At 46.0% G+C, this 23,367-nt stretch overlaps 1 protein-coding gene across 1 annotated transcript; it reads left to right on the top strand.

Moving 5' to 3' along the window:
* Positions 1–182: 182 nt before the first annotated feature.
* LOC142398476 (E3 ubiquitin-protein ligase TRIM63-like) lies at positions 183–23,194 on the top strand. Its single transcript, XM_075482477.1, has 9 exons — positions 183–440; positions 5,272–5,444; positions 7,279–7,453; positions 9,515–9,610; positions 10,705–10,938; positions 13,040–13,062; positions 17,303–17,427; positions 22,188–22,417; positions 22,488–23,194. Exons 1-9 carry the CDS (start codon positions 321–323, stop codon positions 22,563–22,565), a joined length of 1,254 nt encoding a protein of 417 aa, XP_075338592.1. The 5' UTR covers positions 183–320; the 3' UTR covers positions 22,566–23,194.
* Positions 23,195–23,367: the final 173 nt, after the last annotated feature.

Here is a 23,367-nt window from a genome sequence, read left to right on the forward strand (position 1 = left end):
TCTGGCCAGCAGGGGGAGCTGCAGCTGCTCCAAACACTGCGTACTGTCCCTTTAACAAACTCTCAGCCGTCGCCCCCCCCCTCTCCCCTCTCTCATGTGTCCCGCTGACCTTTTGACATATATGGGCATGTCGGCACGGCAACGGCTGACGTCCCCGGTCTAAAAACAGACCGAGGGCTCAGAGAGGCCTGCGACACTCTGCTGCTTCACTTCGCTTTACTCCTTCTTCTCTGGGGTACCTTCCTGTTCCTCACCTGTCCTCACCTGTCCTCACCTGCCCCCCCCATCCTCCCCCGGGACACAGCGTCCCCCCCGTCGTCATGGAGAGTCTGGAGAAGCAGCTCATTTGTCCCATCTGTCTGGAGATGTTCACCAAGCCGGTGGTCATCCTGCCGTGTCAACACAACCTCTGCCGCAAGTGTGCCAACGACATATTCCAGGTGAGACCCGCACACCTGAGGCCACGCCCACTGAGACCCGCACACCTAAGGCCACGCCCACTGAGACACGCACACCTGAGGCCACGCCAACTGCTGTCAGGACACCAGGGCTGTGTTCAAAACCGCATACTTCTCCCACTAGTCCTACTAACTTTTTGAGTTAGTATGCTAGTTTGAGTAAGCAGAAGTTCCCGGATGCATACTAGATTCTCTGAAATGTTGGGTATGCATCATGAGGTTACTACTCATACTCAAACTACCCAAGATGCAATGTAACGTGACGTCGCCGATCGTCATTTCCTGTCAAAACGGCAGTTTCAAGCTAGCTACAACGAGGGTAGGTTCACTTCCTGTTTTCAAAACAAAAGCACCAATTGTATGGTAATGGCTTTCCCTATGATAAAAGGCAACGGGTATTTTATTTTGTGAAAATAACAGGAAGTGCGTTAGCTCACTGCGGCTAGCTTTAGTAGCGCCGAATTCGTGGGAAGAAAATTGTAAATAGCCGGTATTTTGTCAGGTTTTCAACACGTTGGGGATCTAAACGACTACTTTCTCACCTGAAAATGTTTCAAATGTTGCTAAAGTTTACAGAGTTTAGAGCTTAAGGGAAATCAGCTTCAGGCCGGCTGATTTCGGCTCGGGCAGGAGCGAAATGCATTGTGGGTAAACGCTCTGCATACTGTCTGATCGATGAGTATGTAGTATGTAGTATGTAGTATGTAGTATGTAGTATGTAGTATGCAGTATGTAGAATGCATTATGTAGTATGCAGTATGTAGTATGCAGTATGTAGTATGCAGTATGTAGTATGCAGTATGTAGTATGTAGTATGCATTATGTAGTATGCAGTATGTAGTATGCAGTATGTAGTATGCAGTATGTAGTATGCAGTATGTAGTATGTAGTATGCAGTATGCAGTATGTAGTATGTAGTATGCGTTATGTAGTATGTAGTATGCAGTATGTAGTATGCAGTATGTAGTATGCATTATGTAGTATGTAGTATGCAGTATGCAGTATGCAATATGTAGTATGTAGTATGCATTATGTAGTATGTAGTATGCAGTATGTAGTATGTAGTATGTAGTATGCATTATGTAGTATGCATTATGTAGTATGTAGTATGTAGTATGCAGTATGTAGTATGTAGTATGCTGTATGCAGTATGTAGTATGCAGTATGTAGTATGCAGTATACAGTATGCAGTATACAGTATGTAGTATGCAGTATGCAGTATGTAGTATGCAGTATGTAGTATGTAGTATGCAGTATGCAGTATGTAGTATGCAGTATGCAGTATGTAGTATGCAGTATACAGTATGTAGTATGCAGTATGCAGTATGTAGTATGCAGTATGTAGTATGCAGTATATAGTATGTAGTATGTAGTATGCAGTATGTAGTATGCAGTATGTAGTATGCAGTATGTAGTATGTAGTATGCAGTATGCAGTATGCAGTATGTAGTATGCAGTATGCAGTATGTAGTATGCAGTATGCAGTATGTAGTATGCAGTATGTAGTATGCAGTATGCAGTATGTAGTATGTAGTATGTAGTATGCAGTATGTAGTATGCAGTATGTAGTATGTAGTATGCAGTATGCAGTATGCAGTATGTAGTATGCAGTATGCAGTATGCAGTATGTAGTATGCAGTATGCAGTATGTAGTATGCAGTATGTAGTATGCAGTATGTAGTATGCAGTATGCAGTATGTAGTATGCAGTATGTAGTATGCAGTATGCAGTATGTTTTATGTAGTATGTAGTATGCAGTATGCAGTATGTAGTATGCAGTATGTAGTATGTAGTATGTAGTATGCAGTATGTAGTATGCAGTATGTAGTATGCAGTATGTAGTATGTAGTATGCAGTATGCAGTATGCAGTATGTAGTATGCAGTATGTAGTATGCAGTATGCAGTATGTAGTATGCAGTATGTAGTATGCAGTATGTAGTATGTAGTATGTAGTATGCAGTATGTAGTATGCAGTATGTAGTATGTAGTATGCAGTATGCAGTATGTAGTATGCAGTATGCAGTATGCAGTATGTAGTATGCAGTATGTAGTATGCAGTATGCAGTATGCAGTATGTAGTATGCAGTATGTAGTATGCAGTATGCAGTATGTAGTATGCAGTATGTAGTATGCAGTATGTAGTATGTAGTATGCAGTATGCAGTATGTAGTATGCAGTATGTAGTATGCAGTATACAGTATGCAGTATGTAGTATGCAGTATGTAGTATGCAGTATGCAGTATGTAGTATGCAGTATGTAGTATGCAGTATGTAGTATGCAGTATGTAGTATGCAGTATGTAGTATGTAGTATGCATTATGTAGTATGCAGTATGTAGTATGCAGTATGTAGTATGCAGTATGTAGTATGTAGTATGTAGTATGCAGTATGTAGTATGTAGTATGCGTTATGTAGTATGTAGTATGCAGTATGTAGTATGTAGTATGCAGTATACAGTATGTAGTATGCAGTATGTAGTATGCAGTATGTAGTATGTAGTATGCGTTATGTAGTATGTAGTATGCAGTATGTAGTATGTAGTATGCAGTATACAGTATGTAGTATGCAGTATGTAGTATGCAGTATGTAGTATGTAGTATGCGTTATGTAGTATGTAGTATGCAGTATGTAGTATGCAGTATGTAGTATGCATTATGTAGTATGTAGTATGCAGTATGCAGTATGCAATATGTAGTATGTAGTATGCATTATGTAGTATGTAGTATGCAGTATGTAGTATGTAGTATGTAGTATGCATTATGTAGTATGCATTATGTAGTATGTAGTATGTAGTATGCAGTATGTAGTATGTAGTATGCAGTATGCAGTATGTAGTATGCAGTATGTAGTATGCAGTATACAGTATGTAGTATGCAGTATGCAGTATGTAGTATGCAGTATGTAGTATGCAGTATGCAGTATGTAGTATGCAGTATGCAGTATGTAGTATGCAGTATACAGTATGTAGTATGCAGTATGCAGTATGTAGTATGCAGTATGTAGTATGTAGTATGCAGTATGTAGTATGCAGTATACAGTATGTAGTATGCAGTATGCAGTATGTAGTATGCAGTATGTAGTATGTAGTATGCAGTATGCAGTATGTAGTATGCAGTATGCAGTATGTAGTATGCAGTATACAGTATGTAGTATGCAGTATGCAGTATGTAGTATGCAGTATGTAGTATGCAGTATATAGTATGTAGTATGTAGTATGCAGTATGTAGTATGCAGTATGTAGTATGCAGTATGTAGTATGTAGTATGCAGTATGCAGTATGCAGTATGTAGTATGCAGTATGCAGTATGTAGTATGCAGTATGCAGTATGTAGTATGCAGTATGTAGTATGCAGTATGCAGTATGTAGTATGTAGTATGTAGTATGCAGTATGTAGTATGCAGTATGTAGTATGTAGTATGCAGTATGCAGTATGCAGTATGTAGTATGCAGTATGCAGTATGCAGTATGTAGTATGCAGTATGCAGTATGTAGTATGCAGTATGTAGTATGCAGTATGTAGTATGCAGTATGCAGTATGTAGTATGCAGTATGTAGTATGCAGTATGCAGTATGTTTTATGTAGTATGTAGTATGCAGTATGCAGTATGTAGTATGCAGTATGTAGTATGCAGTATGTAGTATGTAGTATGTAGTATGCAGTATGTAGTATGCAGTATGTAGTATGCAGTATGTAGTATGTAGTATGCAGTATGCAGTATGCAGTATGTAGTATGCAGTATGTAGTATGCAGTATGCAGTATGTAGTATGCAGTATGTAGTATGCAGTATGTAGTATGTAGTATGTAGTATGCAGTATGTAGTATGCAGTATGTAGTATGTAGTATGCAGTATGCAGTATGTAGTATGCAGTATGCAGTATGCAGTATGTAGTATGCAGTATGTAGTATGCAGTATGCAGTATGCAGTATGCAGTATGTAGTATGCAGTATGTAGTATGCAGTATGCAGTATGTAGTATGCAGTATGTAGTATGCAGTATGTAGTATGTAGTATGTAGTATGTAGTATGCAGTATGTAGTATGCAGTATGTAGTATGTAGTATGCAGTATGCAGTATGTAGTATGCAGTATGCAGTATGCAGTATGTAGTATGCAGTATGCAGTATGTAGTATGTAGTATGCAGTATGTAGTATGCAGTATGTAGTATGCAGTATGCAGTATGTAGTATGCAGTATGCAGTATGTAGTATGCAGTATGCAGTATGTAGTATGTAGTATGCAGTATGTAGTATGCAGTATGCAGTATGTAGTATGTAGTATGTGGTTTCGAACACAGCCCAGATCCAAAATCTGAATTTTGCCACAGTTTGCAGGGTAAATTACATCAAACATGTGAATTCTTGGGGCTAAAACATCTGATTCAGGGGGATTAGTTCTTTAAACGGTTTTTAAAACGTTGTCAGGGTTTACAGATTTAATTTAAAGGGTTAGGGTTTAATATTTCAGAGCTGCTGATGTGTTATAAAAAGGTCAAAAGTCAGTGTAGAGATATCAGAGTCATCGTGTCTGTACTGAAACTCGTCATGTTGTTGCCTCAGTAAACAGACATTTAAGCAACAAACATACTGATAAATTCAGGATTTAAACTATAAAATCATAGCTGCACCAACAGCTGCTGGCTAAAGAAGCTCCGCCCACACTGTTAAAATCAGACTCAAAGTATTTATTAACTGACACAGATAAACACAGTCTGTGCTTTACGTTGAAGCAGTTTTAAATCTGAGAAATCCCAAACGATCAGAGTCTGTTCCTGATGTAAACCTGGACCTATGTGATGCCCCGCCCACTCCAGGCGTCCAACCCCTACCTGTCCACACGGAGCGGCTCCACGCTGACGTCCGGCGGACGGTTCCGCTGCCCGTCCTGCCGCCATGAGGTGGTGCTGGACCGGCACGGCGTCTACGGGCTGCAGAGGAACCTGCTGGTGGAGAACATTATCGACATGTACAAGCAGGAAAACACCAGGTACAAACACCTGTACACACACACCTGTAAGAACACCTGTAAGAACACCTGTACACACACACACACACACACACACACACACCTGTAAGAACACCTGTACACACACCTGTAAGAACGCCTGTAAGAAGACCTGTACACACACACCTGTAAGAACACCTGTACACACACACCTGTAAGAACACCTGTACACACACCTGTAAGAACGCCTGTAAGAAGACCTGTACACACACACCTGTAAGAACACCTGTAAGAACACCTGTACACACACACACACACACCTGTAAGAACACCTGTACACACACACACACACCTGTAAGAACACCTGTAAGAACACCTGTACACACACACCTGTAAGAACACCTGTACACACACCTGTAAGAACGCCTGTAAGAAGACCTGTACACACACACCTGTAAGAACACCTGTAAGAACACCTGTACACACACACACACCTGTAAGAACACCTGTAAGAACACCTGTACACACACCTGTAAGAACACCTGTACACACACACACACACACACACACACACACACACACACACACACACACACACACGTGTAAGAACACCTGTACACACACACCTGTAAGAACACCTGTAAGAACACCTGTACACACACACACACATACACCTGTACACACACACACACACACACACACGTGTAAGAACACCTGTACACACACACGTGTAAGAACACCTGTACACACACACACACACACCTGTAAGAACACCTGTACACACACACACACCTGTAAGAACACCTGTACACACACACACACCTGTAAGAACACCTGTAAGAACACCTTTTAGAACACCTGTACACACACACCTGTAAGAACACCTGTACACACACACCTGTACGACCACCTGTAAGAACACCTGTACACACACACACACCTGTAAGAACACCTGTCCACACACACCTGTAAGAACACCTGTAACAACACCTGTACACACACACCTGTAAAAACACCTGTACATACACACACCTGTAAGAACACCTGTACACACACACACACACACCTGTAAGAACACCTGTACACACACACACACACACACCTGTAAGAACATCTGTACACACACACACACCTGTAAGAACACCTGTAAGAACACCTGTAAGAACATCTGTACACACACACCTGTAAGAACACCTGTAAGAACACCTGTACACACACACCTGTACACACACACCTGTAAGAACACCTGTAAGAACACCTGTACACACACACCTGTAAGAACATCTGTACACACACACCTCTAAGAACACCTGTACACACACACACCTGTGCACACACACCTGTAAGAACACCTGTAAGAACACCTGTACACACACACACCTGTGCAAACACACGTCTAAGAACACCTGTAAGAACACCTGTACACACACACACACACACACTTGTAAGAACATCTGTACACACACACCTGTAAGAACACCTGTAAGAACACCTGTACACACACACCTGTAAGAACATCTGTACACACACACCTCTAAGAACACCTGTACACACACACCTGTAAGAACACCTGTAAGAACACCTGTAAGAACACCTGTAAGAACACCTGTACACACACACACCTGTGCAAACACACGTCTAAGAACACCTGTACACACACACCTGTAAGAACACCTGTACACACACCTGTGCACACACACCTGTAAGAACACCTGTAAGAACACCTGTGCACACACACCTGTAAGAACACCTGTAAGAACACCTGGAAGAACACCTGCACACACACACCTGGAAGAACACCTGTAAGAACACCTGTACACACACACCTGTGGTTACTGAGGGTCTGAATCTGTAAACCCCTCCGTGTCTCCGTCAGTAAGCCGGTGCTGGAGGTGAAGCTGGAGCAGCCGATGTGTGAAGAGCACCAAGGTGAGAAGATCAACATCTACTGCGTCACCTGCAGCGCTCCCACCTGCTCCCTCTGCAAGGTGTTCGGAGCCCATAAAGACTGCGAGGTGGCGCCGCTCAGCGACGTCTTCAGCCGGCAGAAGGTCAGCATCAAGGGTTCCAGGCTCAGCAGCATGGGAAGCGTTCACAGCAGAATATTTGTTGCTCAGCAGCAGCAGGGGAAGCGTTCACATCAGAATATTTGTTGCTCAGCAGCAGCAGGGGAAGCGTTCACATCAGAATATTTGTTGCTCAGCAGCAGCAGGGGAAGCGTTCACATCAGAATATTTGTTGCTCAGCAGCAGCATGGGAAGCGTTCACATCAGAATATTTGTTGCTCAGCAGCAGGGGAAGCGTTCACATCAGAATATTTGTTGCTCAGCAGCAGCGTGGGAAGCGTTCACATCAGAATATTTGTTGCTCAGCAGCAGGGGAAGCGTTCACATCAGAATATTTGTTGCTCAGCAGCAGCAGGGGAAGCGTTCACATCAGAATATTTGTTGCTCAGCAGCAGGGGAAGCGTTCACATCAGAATATTTGTTGCTCAGCAGCAGCAGGGGAAGCGTTCACATCAGAATATTTGTTGCTCAGCAGCAGCAGGGGAAGCGTTCACATCAGAATATTTGTTGCTCAGCAGCAGCAGGGGAAGCGTTCACATCAGAATATTTGTTGCTCAGCAGCAGCAGGGGAAGCGTTCACATCAGAATATTTGTTGCTCAGCAGCAGCAGGGGAAGCGTTCACATCAGAATATTTGTTGCTCAGCAGCAGGGGAAGCGTTCACATCAGAATATTTGTTGCTCAGCAGCAGCAGGGGAAGCGTTCACATCAGAATATTTGTTGCTCAGCAGCAGGGGAAGCGTTCACATCAGAATATTTGTTGCTCAGCAGCGTGGGAAGCGTTCACATCAGAATATTTGTTGCTCAGCAGCGTGGGAAGCGTTCACATCAGAATATTTGTTGCTCAGCAGCAGCAGGGGAAGCGTTCACATCAGAATATTTGTTGCTCAGCAGCAGGGGAAGCGTTCACATCAGAATATTTGTTGCTCAGCAGCAGGGGAAGCGTTCACATCAGAATATTTGTTGCTCAGCAGCAGGGGAAGCGTTCACATCAGAATATTTGTTGCTCAGCAGCAGCAGGGGAAGCGTTCACATCAGAATATTTGTTGCTCAGCAGCAGCAGGGGAAGCGTTCACATCAGAATATTTGTTGCTCAGCAGCAGCAGGGGAAGCGTTCACATCAGAATATTTGTTGCTCAGCAGCAGCGTGGGAAGCGTTCACATCAGAATATTTGTTGCTCAGCAGCAGCGTGGGAAGCGTTCACATCAGAATATTTGTTGCTCAGCAGCAGGGGAAGCGTTCACATCAGAATATTTGTTGCTCAGCAGCAGCAGCGTGGGAAGCGTTCACATCAGAATATTTGTTGCTCAGCAGCATGGGAAGCGTTCACATCAGAATATTTGTTGCTCAGCAGCAGCAGGGGAAGCGTTCACATCAGAATATTTGTTGCTCAGCAGCAGCAGGGGAAGCGTTCACATCAGAATATTTGTTGCTCAGCAGCAGCAGGGGAAGCGTTCACATCAGAATATTTGTTGCTCAGCAGCGTGAGAAGCGTTCACATCAGAATATTTGTTGCTCAGCAGCAGCAGGGGAAGCGTTCACAGCAGAATATTTGTTGCTCAGCAGCAGCAGGGGAAGCGTTCACATCAGAATATTTGTTGCTCAGCAGCAGCGTGGGAAGCGTTCACATCAGAATATTTGTTGCTCAGCAGCAGGGGAAGCGTTCACATCAGAATATTTGTTGCTCAGCAGCAGGGGAAGCGTTCACATCAGAATATTTGTTGCTCAGCAGCAGCGTGGGAAGCGTTCACATCAGAATATTTGTTGCTCAGCAGCAGGGGAAGCGTTCACATCAGAATATTTGTTGCTCAGCAGCAGCAGCGTGGGAAGCGTTCACATCAGAATATTTGTTGCTCAGCAGCAGGGGAAGCGTTCACATCAGAATATTTGTTGCTCAGCAGCAGCGTGGGAAGCGTTCACAGCAGAATATTTGTTGCTCAGCAGCAGCAGGGGAAGCGTTCACAGCAGAATATTTGTTGCTCAGCAGCAGCAGGGGAAGCGTTCACATCAGAATATTTGTTGCTCAGCTGTTTTGTGTGTTTGCAGGCAGAGCTGACCGACTGCGTCTCCATGATGGTCGGAAGCAACGAGAGGATCCAGGCGATCGTCCGTCAGCTGGAAGAAACCTGCAGAGTCGTCGATGTGAGTTCTGAGGGAAACAACTGAAACAACACAAAACAGAATGAACCAAAACAAAAGGACTCATCATTACTTTGCATTCAGTTATGTAACAGTTTAACAGTTTATCCAGAGGGGCCGGGGACAGAAACCCTGCTCTGTACAGGAGCCAGAACCAGGCGAGGTTCCTGAGAGGAACTCAGAGGTCCAGAACAGCCTTGTGTCGGTCTGTCGGGGGCCTCTGGGCCCCGGGGCCTCTCCTGTGTGGTGGGGAACCCTCTGACGGCTGACTGTGGGCCCCGGGGCCCCTCCTGTGTGGTGGGGAACCCTCTGACGGCTGACTGTGGGCCCCGGGGCCCCTCCTGTGTTGTGGGGAACCCTCTGACGGCTGACTGTGGGCCCCAGGGCCCCTCCTGTGTGGTGGGGAACCCTCTGACGGCTGACTGTGGGCCCCGGGGCCCTTCCTGTGTGCTGGGGAACCCTCTGGCGGCTGACTGTGGGCCCCGGGGCCCCTCCTGTGTGCTGGGGAACCCTCTGACGGCTGACTGTGGGCCCCGGGGCCCCTCCTGTGTTGTGGGGAACCCTCTGACGGCTGACTGTGGGCCCCAGGGCCCCTCCTGTGTGGTGGGGAACCCTCTGACGGCTGACTGTGGGCCCCGGGGCCCTTCCTGTGTGCTGGGGAACCCTCTGACGGCTGACTGTGGGCCCCGGGGCCCTTCCTGTGTGCTGGGGAACCCTCTGGCGGCTGACTGTGGGCCCCGGGGCCCCTCCTGTGTGCTGGGGAACCCTCTGACGGCTGACTGTGGGCCCCGGGGCCCTTCCTGTGTGCTGGGGAACCCTCTGACGGCTGACTGTGGGCCCCGGGGCCCTTCCTGTGTTGTGGGGAACCCTCTGGCGGCTGACTGTGGGCCCCGGGGCCCCTCCTGTGTGGTGGGGAACCCTCTGACGGCTGACTGTGGGCCCCGGGGCCCCTCCTGTGTGGTGGGGAACCCTCTGACGGCTGACTGTGGGCCCCGGGGCCCTTCCTGTGTGCTGGGGAACCCTCTGACGGCTGACTGTGGGCCCCGGGGCCCTTCCTGTGTGCTGGGGAACCCTCTGACGGCTGACTGTGTCTCCAGGAGAACGGCCGCCGGCAGAAGTCGAAGGTGTGCGAGACGTTCGATCACCTGTTCGCGCTGCTGGAGGAGAAGAAGGGCGAGATGACCGTGAGGATCACCGCTGAGCAGGAGGAGAAACTCCAGTACATCCGCAGTCTGAGCGGGAAGTACAGCGAGCACCTGGACGCCACCGCCAAGCTCCTGGAGACCGCCATCCAGACCATGGACGAGTCTGAGATGGCTGTGTTCCTCCAGGTGACCCGGAACGCAGCATAGACACCTCATTCAGTCACTATTTACAGTTAGAGACCCTCATTCGGTCACTATTTACAGTTAGAGACCCTCATTCAGTCACTATTTACAGTTAGAGACCCTCATTCGGTCACTATTTACAGTTAGAGACCCTCACTCGGTCATTATTTACAGTTAGAGACCCTCACTCGGTCACTATTTACAGTTAGAGACCCTCACTCGGTCATTATTTACAGTTAGAGACCCTCACTCGGTCACTATTTACAGTTAGAGACCCTCATTCGGTCACTATTTACAGTTAGAGACCCTCATTCGGTCACTATTTACAGTTAGAGACCCTCATTCAGTCACTATTTACAGTTAGAGACCCTCACTCGGTCACTATTTACAGTTAGAGACCCTCATTCAGTCATTATTTACAGTTAGAGACCCTCATTCAGTCACTATTTACAGTTAGAGACCCTCACTCGGTCACTATTTACAGTTAGAGACCCTCATTCAGTCACTATTTACAGTTAGAGACCCTCAGTATATACTGAATCATTAGCATCATGTTTGCTAACGGGGCTCAGGAGGAGGAGCAGATTAACAGGCTAACATGTTAGCTCGCTGCTCCTTCAGTATATACTGAATCATTAGCATCATGTTTGCTAACGGGGCTCAGGAGGAGGAGCAGATTAACAGGCTAACATGTTAGCTCGCTGCTCCTTCAGTATATACTGAATCATTAGCATCATGTTTGCTAACGGGGCTCAGGAGGAGGAGCAGATTAACAGGCTAACATGTTAGCTCGCTGCTCCTTCAGTATATACTGAATCATTAGCATCATGTTTGCTAACGGGGCTCAGGAGGAGGAGCAGATTAACAGGCTAACATGTTAGCTCGCTGCTCCTTCAGTATATACTGAATCATTAGCATCATGTTTGCTAACGGGGCTCAGGAGGAGGAGCAGATTAACAGGCTAACATGTTAGCTCGCTGCTCCTTCAGTATATACTGAATCATTAGCATCATGTTTGCTAACAGGGCTCAGGAGGAGGAGCAGATTAACAGGCTAACATGTTAGCTCGCTGCTCCTTCAGTATGTACTGAATCATTAGCATCATGTTTGCTAACGGGGCTCAGGAGGAGGAGCAGATTAACAGGCTAACATGTTAGCTCGCTGCTCCTTCAGTATATACTGAATCATTAGCATCATGTTTGCTAACGGGGCTCAGGAGGAGGAGCAGATTAACAGGCTAACATGTTAGCTCGCTGCTCCCTCAGTATATACTGAATCATTAGCATCATGTTTGCTAACGGGGCTCAGGAGGAGGAGCAGATTAACAGGCTAACATGTTAGCTCGCTGCTCCCTCAGTATATACTGAATCATTAGCATCATGTTTGCTAACGGGGCTCAGGAGGAGGAGCAGATTAACAGGCTAACATGTTAGCTCGCTGCTCCTTCAGTATATACTGAATCATTAGCATCATGTTTGCTAACGGGGCTCAGGAGGAGGAGCAGATTAACAGGCTAACATGTTAGCTCGCTGCTCCTTCAGTATATACTGAATCATTAGCATCATGTTTGCTAACGGGGCTCAGGAGGAGGAGCAGATTAACAGGCTAACATGTTAGCTCGCTGCTCCTTCAGTATATACTGAATCATTAGCATCATGTTTGCTAACGGGGCTCAGGAGGAGGAGCAGATTAACAGGCTAACATGTTAGCTCGCTGCTCCTTCAGTATATACTGAATCATTAGCATCATGTTTGCTAACAGGGCTCAGGAGGAGGAGCAGATTAACAGGCTAACATGTTAGCTCGCTGCTCCTTCAGTATGTACTGAATCATTAGCATCATGTTTGCTAACGGGGCTCAGGAGGAGGAGCAGATTAACAGGCTAACATGTTAGCTCGCTGCTCCTTCAGTATATACTGAATCATTAGCATCATGTTTGCTAACGGGGCTCAGGAGGAGGAGCAGATTAACAGGCTAACATGTTAGCTCGCTGCTCCCTCAGTATATACTGAATCATTAGCATCATGTTTGCTAACGGGGCTCAGGAGGAGGAGCATTGCCAATCTAAAGTTGTTGTTAATACAGTTTTATTTTTTTCTCCACAGACGGCCAAACCTCTGCTGCAGAAGTGAGTTCAGTTTCTGTCTTTATCGTTGTTGTGTTATTGTGTTGCTTTGTTGTTGTGTTGTTTGTTGCTTTGTTGTTGTGTTGTTGTGTTGTTGTGTTGCTTTGTTGCTTGGTTGTTGTGTTGTTGTGTTGCTTGGTTGTTGTGTTGTTGTGTTGTTGTGTTGCTTTGTTGCTTTGTTGCTCTGAACCTGTGTTGTTGCTTTGTTGCTTTGTTGCTTTGTTGCTTTGTTGCTCTGAACCTGTGTTGTTGCTTTGTTGCTTTGTTGCTTTGTTGCTCTGAACCTGTGTTGTTGCTTTGTTGCTTTGTTGCCCTGAACCTGTGTTGTGTTGCTTTGTTGCTCTGAACCTGTGTTGTTGCTTTGTTGCTTTGTTGCTCTGAACCTGTGTTGTTGCTTTGTTGCTTTGTTGCCCTGAACCTGTGTTGTGTTGCTTTGTTGCTCTGAACCTGCATCTTCAAACTCAGACTGTTGTGTTGTTGTGTTATTGTGTTGCTTTGTTGCTCTGAACCTGTGTTGTGTTGCTTTGTTGCTTTGTTGCTCTGAACCTGTGTTGTGTTGCTTTGTTGCTTTGCTGCTCTGAACCTGTGTTGTGTTGCTTTGTTGCTTTGCTGCCCTAAACCTGTGTTGTGTTGCTTTGTTGCTTTGCTGCTCTGAACCTGTGTTGTGTTGCTTTGTTGCTTTGCTGCTCTGAACCTGTGTTGTGTTGCTTTGTTGCTTTGCTGCTCTGAACCTGTGTTGTGTTGCTTTGTTGCTCTGAACCTGTGTTGTGTTGCTTTGTTGCTCTGAACCTGTGTTGTGTTGCTTTGCTGCTCTGAACCTGTGTTGTGTTGCTTTGTTGCTCTGAACCTGTGTTGTGTTGCTTTGTTGCTCTGAACCTGTGTTGTGTTGCTTTGTTGCTTTGTTGCTCTGAACCTGTGTTGTGTTGCTTTGTTGCTCTGAACCTGCGTCTTCCCTCTCAGACTGTTGCGTTGTTGCTTTGTTGTGTTGTGTTGCTTTGCTGCTCTGAACCTGTGTTGTGTTGCTTTGTTGCTTTGCTGCTCTGAACCTGTGTTGTGTTGCTTTGTTGCTTTGTTGCTCTGAACCTGTGTTGTGTTGCTTTGTTGCTTTGCTGCTCTGAACCTGTGTTGTGTTGCTTTGTTGCTTTGCTGCTCTGAACCTGTGTTGTGTTGCTTTGTTGCTTTGCTGCCCTAAACCTGTGTTGTGTTGCTTTGTTGCTTTGCTGCTCTGAACCTGTGTTGTGTTGCTTTGTTGCTCTGAACCTGTGTTGTGTTGCTTTGTTGCTCTGAACCTGTGTTGTGTTGCTTTGTTGCTCTGAACCTGTGTTGTGTTGCTTTGTTGCTCTGAACCTGTGTCTTCCCACTCAGACTGTTGTGTTGTTGCTTTGTTGTGTTGCTTTGTTGCTCCTAACCTGTGTTGTGTTGCTTTGTTGCTTTGTTGTTGTGTTGTTGTGTTGCTTTGTTGCTCTGAACCTGTGTTGTGTTGCTTTGTTGCTTTGTTGCTCTGAACCTGTTTCTTCCCACTCAGACTGTTGTGTTGTTGCTTTGTTGTGTTGCTTTGTTGCTCCTAACCTGTGTTGTGTTGCTTTGTTGCTTTGTTGCTTTGTTGTTGTGTTGTTGTGTTGCTTTGTTGCTCTGAACCTGTGTTGTGTTGCTTTGTTGCTCTGAACCTGTGTTGTGTTGCTTTGTTGCTCTGAACCTGTGTTGTGTTGCTTTGTTGCTTTGCTGCTCTGAACCTGTGTTGTGTTGCTTTGTTGCTTTGTTGTTGTGTTGTTGTGTTGCTTTGTTGTTGTGTTGTTGTGTTGCTTTGCTGCTCTGAACCTGTGTTGTGTTGCTTTGTTGCTCTGAACCTGTGTTGTGTTGCTTTGTTGCTTTGTTGCTTTGCTGCTCTGAACCTGTGTTGTGTTGCTTTGTTGCTTTGTTGCTTTGCTGCTCCTAACCTGTGTTGTGTTGCTTTGTTGCTCTGAACCTGTGTTGTGTTGCTTTGTTGCTTTGTTGCTTTGCTGCTCCTAACCTGTGTTGTGTTGCTTTGTTGCTTTGTTGTTGTGTTGTTGTGTTGCTTTGCTGCTCTGAACCTGTGTTGTGTTGCTTTGTTGCTTTGTTGCCCTGAACCTGTGTTGTGTTGCTTTGTTGCTTTGTTGCCCTGAACCTGTGTTGTGTTGCTTTGTTGCTTTGTTGCCCTGAACCTGTGTTGTGTTGCTTTGTTGCTTTGTTGCCCTGAACCTGTGTCTTCCCTCTCAGACTGTTGTTTTGTTGCTTTGTTGTGTTGCTTTGTTGTGTTGTTGTGTTGCTTTGTTGCTCTGAACCTGTGTTGTGTTGCTTTGTTGCTCTGAACCTGTGTTGTGTTGCTTTGTTGCTCTGAACCTGTGTTGTGTTGCTTTGTTGCTCTGAACCTGTGTCTTCCCTCTCAGACTGTTGTGTTGTTGCTTTGTTGTGTTGCTTTGTTGCTTTGTTGCTCTGAACCTGGGTCTTCCCTCTCAGACTGTTGTGTTGTTGCTTTGTTGTGTTGCTTTGTTGCTTTGTTGCTCTGAACCTGGGTCTTCCCTCTCAGACTGTTGTGTTGTTGCTTTGTTGTGTTGCTTTGTTGCTTTGTTGCTCTGAACCTGGGTCTTCCCTCTCAGACTGCTGTGTTGTTGCTTTGTTGCTCTGAACCTGGGTCTTCCCTCTCAGACTGTTGTGTTGTTGCTTTGTTGTGTTGCTTTGTTGCTCTGAACCTGGGTCTTCCCTCTCAGACTGTTGTGTTGTTGCTTTGTTGTGATGCTTTGTTGCTTTGTTGCTCTGAACCTGTGTTGTGTTGCTTTGTTGCTCTGAACCTGTGTTGTGTTGCTTTGTTGCTTTGTTGCTTTGTTGCTCTGAACCTGTGTTGTTGCTTTGTTGTGTTGCTTTGTTGCTCTGAACCTGTGTTGTGTTGCTTTGTTGCTCTGAACCTGTGTTGTGTTGCTTTGTTGCTCTGAACCTGTGTTGTTGCTTTGTGTTGTTGCTTTGTTGCTTTGTTGCTCTGAACCTGTGTTGTGTTGCTTTGTTGCTCTGAACCTGCGTTGTGTTGCTTTGTTGCTCTGAACCTGTGTTGTGTTGCTTTGTTGCTCTGAACCTGTGTTGTGTTGCTTTGTTGCTCTGAACCTGGGTCTTCCCTCCCAGACTGCTGTGTTGTTGCTTTGTTGTGTTGCTTTGTTGCTTTGTTGCTCTGAACCTGTGTTGTGTTGCTTTGTTGCTCTGAACCTGTGTTGTGTTGCTTTGTTGCTCTGAACCTGTGTTGTGTTGCTTTGTTGTGTTGCTTTGTTGCTCTGAACCTGTGTTGTTGCTTTGTTGTGTTGCTTTGTTGCTCTGAACCTGTGTTGTTGCTTTGTTTTGTTGCTTTGTTGCTTTGTTGCTCTGAACCTGTGTTGTGTTGCTTTGTTGCTCTGAACCTGTGTTGTGTTGCTTTGTTGCTCTGAACCTGTGTTGTGTTGCTTTGTTGCTCTGAACCTGTGTTGTGTTGCTTTGTTGCTCTGAACCTGTGTTGTGTTGCTTTGTTGCTTTGCTGCTCTGAACCTGTGTTGTTGCTTTGTTGCTCTGAACCTGTGTTGTGTTGCTTTGTTGCTCTGAACCTGCGTTGTGTTGCTTTGTTGCTCTGAACCTTTGTTGTGTTGCTTTGTTGCTCTGAACCTTTGTTGTGTTGCTTTGTTGCTCTGAACCTTTGTTGTGTTGCTTTGTTGCTCTGAACCTGTGTTGTGTTGCTTTGTTGCTCTGAACCTGTGTTGTTGCTTTGTGTTGTTGCTTTGTTGCTTTGTTGCTCTGAACCTGTGTTGTGTTGCTTTGTTGCTCTGAACCTGTGTTGTGTTGCTTTGTTGCTCTGAACCTGTGTTGTGTTGCTTTGTTGTGTTGCTTTGTTGCTCTGAACCTGTGTTGTGTTGCTTAGTTGCTCTGAACCTGTGTTGTGTTGCTTTGTTGCTCTGAACCTGTGTTGTGTTGCTTTGTTGCTCTGAACCTTTGTTGTATTGCTTTGTTGCTCTGAACCTGTGTTGTGTTGCTTTGTTGCTCTGAACCTGTGTTGTGTTGCTTAGTTGCTCTGAACCTGTGTTGTATTGCTTTGTTGCTCTGAACCTGTGTTGTGTTGCTTTGTTGCTCTGAACCTTTGTTGTGTTGCTTAGTTGCTCTGAACCTGTGTTGTATTGCTTTGTTGCTCTGAACCTGTGTTGTATTGCTTTGTTGCTCTGAACCTGTGTTGTGTTGCTTAGTTGCTCTGAACCTGGGTCTTCCCTCTCAGACTCGTGCAGGGCACCGACACGTCTCACCTGGACAAAGTCCAACATGGCTACGAGGACATGGAACACTTCAAGGCCAACTTTGAGTGTCAGAGGAGAGCGCTGAGCCACATCGACTTCACAAAACGTAACCAATCACAGATCAGAGTCCTTCCCCACGCCCAGTGGGTCTGTGACCTCACACTGTGGGCGTGTTAGCATGTAGCATGTAGCATTTAACCCTTTAAGATCCAAGGTTTTTAAAAGAAACATTCTGACAACATGGTTTCAAAGGTCTGCAGCTAACTGATGGGGCCTTTTCTTTCATGCACTTCCTCATCAGTTTACTGGAACAGTTTGAATATGAAGACAGCTTAATGCAGGGTATAATTTAGATAAAACATGTCTGCCATCCAGTGGTGGTGAGTAAAAACAAGATTTGGTGTTACAGTTTTTCTCTGTTGGTTTGGCTCATTTCTTGAAACAGAAATTACATTCTCAAAACTCTAAGCTCATTTGGCATAACACTCTTATAGTTCAGCACAACAGCATAGCTAACCTGCAAAAGCACATATCTCTCCCAAAACTGTTCAGCCATGCGTCAAAAGGAAGTTTCTTTCCCATGTAAAGAGTCAGTGCCCCCAAAAGGCATTGTCCTTTTGGCATGGTGTGAGCACTACAAGTCAAAATGTTTGGATGATTTTTCACTCTGGCATAGGACTACCTAACAGAATACAATAGTGTATAAAACTCATACCAACCATTTTTATTCACACAAATACTGTGAAGTGCCTAACTTCCATACAGTATAGTATTGTAGAAGGAAAGGAAAAATATACATAGCACACATATACTGTAATGTAAACACCTGGCCTGGCTGACGCGTCCACATCTGGATGAGATGGTGGTCTGGGAACTCGGTGTGCATTTTCTCGTATCTGAGGCGTGGTTTACGAATGCCTAGAGCCGTTTATTGGGCGCTACGAATGTCTATCAAATGGCGTCTGGTTCTTCCCATGCTGCTTTGCGCGCGATTCATAGCCGATTGCATCACTTATACCAGATGACGTATGTAGAGCCACAGAAATTCGACGAGGAAGAAATCTTGCAACACCAAACGTTGCTCTTTTTTAAAAGTAAACTTGCGCTCTAAGCTACTTAAAACACTTTCTAAGGCTGCATCGAACGGTAACGTTGTGTCCGCTGCCATGTTGGATTAACACTCTACAAGCTTCGGTGTAGCGCATAGACGTCGTCATCGTCTTGCTGCCCCCCCCACCGTTCTGTGATTGGTTCCCTAACTCAGGCAAAAATAAGGGCGGTGGTTTCCAGGCTGCCTTTGCAGTGTGAATGAAATCGCGCGCAAAGCAGCATGGGAATTCCCAGGCTAGTGGCCTACAGTACTGTAAATAAATCTGCAGCTGACAGAAAACACTATAGCAACACTTTACTGGTCGCTGTCGTCCCCCTCCCCCTCCCCCGCCCCTCCCTTATGACCACTGTCCTCACCCTCCTGGCCGTCCAAACGTTGCTGTCCGTCTGGCCACAGATTCTCATCAACATCACAAGGTATATTTTCCCTTGCAATGCAACGCGGGAAGAAACGCCGTGCATGCCGCAGCCATCCCCTACACTGATCTCCTGTAATGTCTAAGCATGCAGCGTCCGTTGCATGGAGCTCCTCAGCTCCTCAATGGGAGTAAGGAAAGGGGAATAACATGAGATTCTATATGGTATTGATGGTATCATGTTCTTGGCCCATTTTGACAATTGAACAGATTATTGTGCATGTGATGACTTATACAATGAAGTCATGCCGACATATTTTGTTAGAAGAACCATTAGACCAAGAATCAACTAATCCGTTCAGATCACCAAAATCTATTCACTCGGAAAATGTGCTAAATGTAGGAAAACTGTGCAAACTGTAGGCAAACTGTGCAAACTGTGCAAACTGTAGGCAAACTGTGCAAACTGTAGGCAAACTGTAGGCAAACTGTAGGCAAACTGTGCAAACTGTAGGCAAACTGTGCAAACTGTGCAAACTGTAGGCAAACTGTGCAAACTGTAGGCAAACTGTAGGCAAACTGTAGGCAAACTGTGCAAACTGTGCAAACTGTGCAAACTGTGCAAACTGTGCAAACTGTAGGCAAACTGTGCAAACTGTGCAAACTGTAGGCAAACTGTAGGCAAACTGTAGGCAAACTGTGCAAACTGTAGGCAAACTGTGCAAACTGTGCAAACTGTAGGCAAACTGTGCAAACTGTGCAAACTGTAGGCAAACTGTGCAAACTGTAGGCAAACTGTGCAAACTGTAGGCAAACTGTGCAAACTGTAGGCAAACTGTGCAAACTGTAGGCAAACTGTGCAAACTGTGCAAACTGTAGGCAAACTGTGCAAACTGTAGGCAAACTGTGCAAACTGTAGGCAAACTGTGCAAACTGTGCAAACTGTAGGCAAACTGTGCAAACTGTAGGCAAACTGTGCAAACTGTAGGCAAACTGTGCAAACTGTGCAAACTGTAGGCAAACTGTGCAAACTGTAGGCAAACTGTGCAAACTGTAGGCAAACTGTGCAAACTGTGCAAACTGTAGGCAAACTGTGCAAACTGTAGGCAAACTGTGCAAACTGTGCAAACTGTGCAAACTGTAGGCAAACTGTAGGCAAACTGTAGGCAAACTGTGCAAACTGTAGGCAAACTGTGCAAACTGTAGGCAAACTGTGCAAACTGTGCAAACTGTAGGCAAACTGTGCAAACTGTAGGCAAACTGTGCAAACTGTAGGCAAACTGTGCAAACTGTGCAAACTGTGCAAACTGTGCAAACTGTGCAAACTGTAGGCAAACTGTGCAAACTGTGCAAACTGTGCAAACTGTAGGCAAACTGTGCAAACTGTAGGCAAACTGTGCAAACTGTAGGCAAACTGTAGGCAAACTGTAGGCAAACTGTGCAAACTGTGCAAACTGTAGGCAAACTGTAGGAAAACTGTGCAAACTGTGCAAACTGTGCAAACTGTAGGCAAACTGTGCAAACTGTGCAAACTGTAGGCAAACTGTGCAAACTGTAGGCAAACTGTGCAAACTGTGCAAACTGTAGGCAAACTGTGCAAACTGTAGGCAAACTGTGCAAACTGTAGGCAAACTGTGCAAACTGTGCAAACTGTAGGCAAACTGTAGGAAAACTGTGCAAACTGTGCAAACTGTAGGCAAACTGTGCAAACTGTAGGCAAACTGTGCAAACTGTAGGCAAACTGTGCAAACTGTGCAAACTGTAGGCAAACTGTGCAAACTGTGCAAACTGTAGGCAAACTGTGCAAACTGTGCAAACTGTAGGCAAACTGTGCAAACTGTAGGCAAACTGTGCAAACTGTAGGCAAACTGTGCAAACTGTAGGCAAACTGTGCAAACTGTAGGCAAACTGTGCAAACTGTGCAAACTGTAGGCAAACTGTAGGCAAACTGTGCAAACTGTAGGCAAACTGTAGGCAAACTGTGCAAACTGTAGGCAAACTGTGCAAACTGTAGGCAAACTGTGCAAACTGTAGGCAAACTGTGCAAACTGTGCAAACTGTGCAAACTGTAGGCAAACTGTGCAAACTGTGCAAACTGTGCAAACTGTAGGCAAACTGTGCAAACTGTGCAAACTGTGCAAACTGTAGGCTACTTGTACTTAATCTTTTGCACAGATGCACTGAAACAATTGACACATGTATTAAGACAATTGCAATTTGATGAAAGCAATGAGAAATAACATTCTGCTGTGAACAACTGCGAGGCGGTTTGGAGATTTGTCCATGTTATTGTGATAATGTAATTTCTGTTTCAAGAAATGAGCCAAACCAACAGAGAAAAACTGTAATGTGGGCCTTTCGGCCTGTTTTATGGGGGTGTCGGTGTTAATGTGGGCCTTTCGGCCCGTTTTATGGGGGTGTCGGTGTTAATGTGGGCCTTTCGGCCCGTTTTATGGGGGTGTCGGTGTTAATGTGGGCCTTTCGGCCTGTTTTATGGGGGTGTCGGTGTTAATGTGGGCCTTTCGGCCTGTTTTATGGGGGTGTCGGTGTTATTGTGGGACTTTCGGCCCGTTTTATGGGGGTGTCGGTGTTAATGTGGGACTTTCGGCCCGTTTTATGGGGGTGTCGGTGTTATTGTGGGCCTTTCGGCCCGTTTTATGGGGGTGTCGGTGTTAATGTGGGACTTTCGGCCTGTTTTATGGGGGTGTCGGTGTTAATGTGAGACTTTCGGCCTGTTTTATGGGGGTGTCGGTGTTAATGTGGGACTTTCGGCCCGTTTTATGGGGGTGTCGGTGTTAATGTGGGCATTTCTGCCTGTTTTATGGGGGTGTTGGTGTTAATGTGGGCCTTTCGGCCCGTTTTATGGGGGTGTCGGTGTTAATGTGAGCCTTTCGGCCCGTTTTATGGGGGTGTCGGTGTTAATGTGGGCCTTTCGGCCCGTTTTATGGGGGTGTCGGTGTTAATGTGGGCCTTTCGGCCCGTTTTATGGGGGTGTCGGTGTTAATGTGGGCCTTTCGGCCCGTTTTATGGGGGTGTCGGTGTTAATGTGGGACTTTCGGCCCGTTTTATGGGGGTGTCGGTGTTAATGTGGGCCTTTCGGCCCGTTTTATGGGGGTGTCGGTGTCAATGTGGGCCTTTCGGCCCGTTTTATGGGGGTGTCGGTGTTATTGTGGGCCTTTCGGCCCGTTTTATGGGGGTGTCGGTGTTAATGTGGGCCTTTCGGCCCGTTTTATGGGGGTGTCGGTGTCAATGTGGGCCTTTCGGCCTGTTTTATGGGGGTGTCGGTGTTAATGTGGGACTTTCAGCCTGTTTTATGGGGGTGTTTAAGGGTTAACTGTGACAGCATCACGCTGTTAGCATTAAGCTAGCTGCACTGAGCTTCTGTCGCTGCTGTTTTCAGTGGAAGCAGATGAAGAGGAGGATGAAGAAGAGACGGAGATCAGGGGGTCGGCAGCAGAAAGTCGTGCTGAGTCACAGCCTCGTGTTGCACCTTTAGCAGCAGCCAATCAGCAGGCTCCACTGTCACCTGTCCTCTCAGCCCCGCCCCCACAGACAAAGAGCCCCGCCCCCTCAGCATCCAGCCACGCCCCATTCCATATGCCCCTCCCCACCAGTAGCTCCACCCCTCAGGTATGAAACTGCATGTTGCATTGCCCTCGGTCATAACGTGTAGGACTTCATGATGTTTCTTCTTCTGCAGTCCGATCAGCAGAGCGAGTCGGAGGACACAGATGGACCCAAACACGTCTTCTCCTTCAGCTGGCTCAACCAGAAATAAGACCAGTGGACCCGGTTCAGCTCCAGGACCTGGACCAGTCTGACCCGGTTCAGCTCCAGGACCTGGACCAGTCTGAACCGGTCCCATCCCTGCAGAACCGGTTCAGGTCCAGGACCTGGACCAGTCTGAACCGGTTCAGCTCCAGGACCTGGACCAGTCTGACCCGGTTCAGCTCCAGGACCTGGACCAGTCTGAACCGGTTCAGCTCCAGGACCTGGACCAGTCTGAACCGGTCCCATCCCTGCAGAACCGGTTCAGGTCCAGGACCTGGACCAGTCTGACCCGGTTCAGCTCCAGGACCTGGACCAGTCTGAACCGGTTCAGCTCCAGGACCTGGACCAGTCTGAACCGGTCCCATCCCTGCAGAACCGGTTCAGGTCCAGGACCTGGACCAGTCTGAACCGGTTCAGCTCCAGGACCTGGACCAGTCTGAACCGGTTCAGCTCCAGGACCTGGACCAGTCTGACCCGGTCCCATCCTGAAGATGTTTGTTCAGATTAACCTAAATCATTTTGAATAGTTCCCTTTATTAAAGTGATGACTTCAGAGGAAGTTTTAAAAAGTTTGAAAGATCTCAGACATGTTGTTGTTTTCTGTTCAAGTGTCAAATAAATAATTGTTTTATTGTTTATCCTTTATTTACTGAGTCTGCTTCAACACTTTCACTACAAAATCATAAAATAATGATGGATGGATTCTGTTGGACACACCTGTCTATGGATGAAGGAGGACAGAAACGTGTTTGTAGTTCAGTTTTTATTGGTTCCTGTTGTCAGGTGAGTGAATAAAACAGGAAGTGTCT

Source organism: Odontesthes bonariensis, chromosome 14, assembly GCF_027942865.1.
Source record: "Odontesthes bonariensis isolate fOdoBon6 chromosome 14, fOdoBon6.hap1, whole genome shotgun sequence".
Classification (NCBI taxonomy): Eukaryota; Metazoa; Chordata; class Actinopteri; order Atheriniformes; family Atherinopsidae; genus Odontesthes; species Odontesthes bonariensis.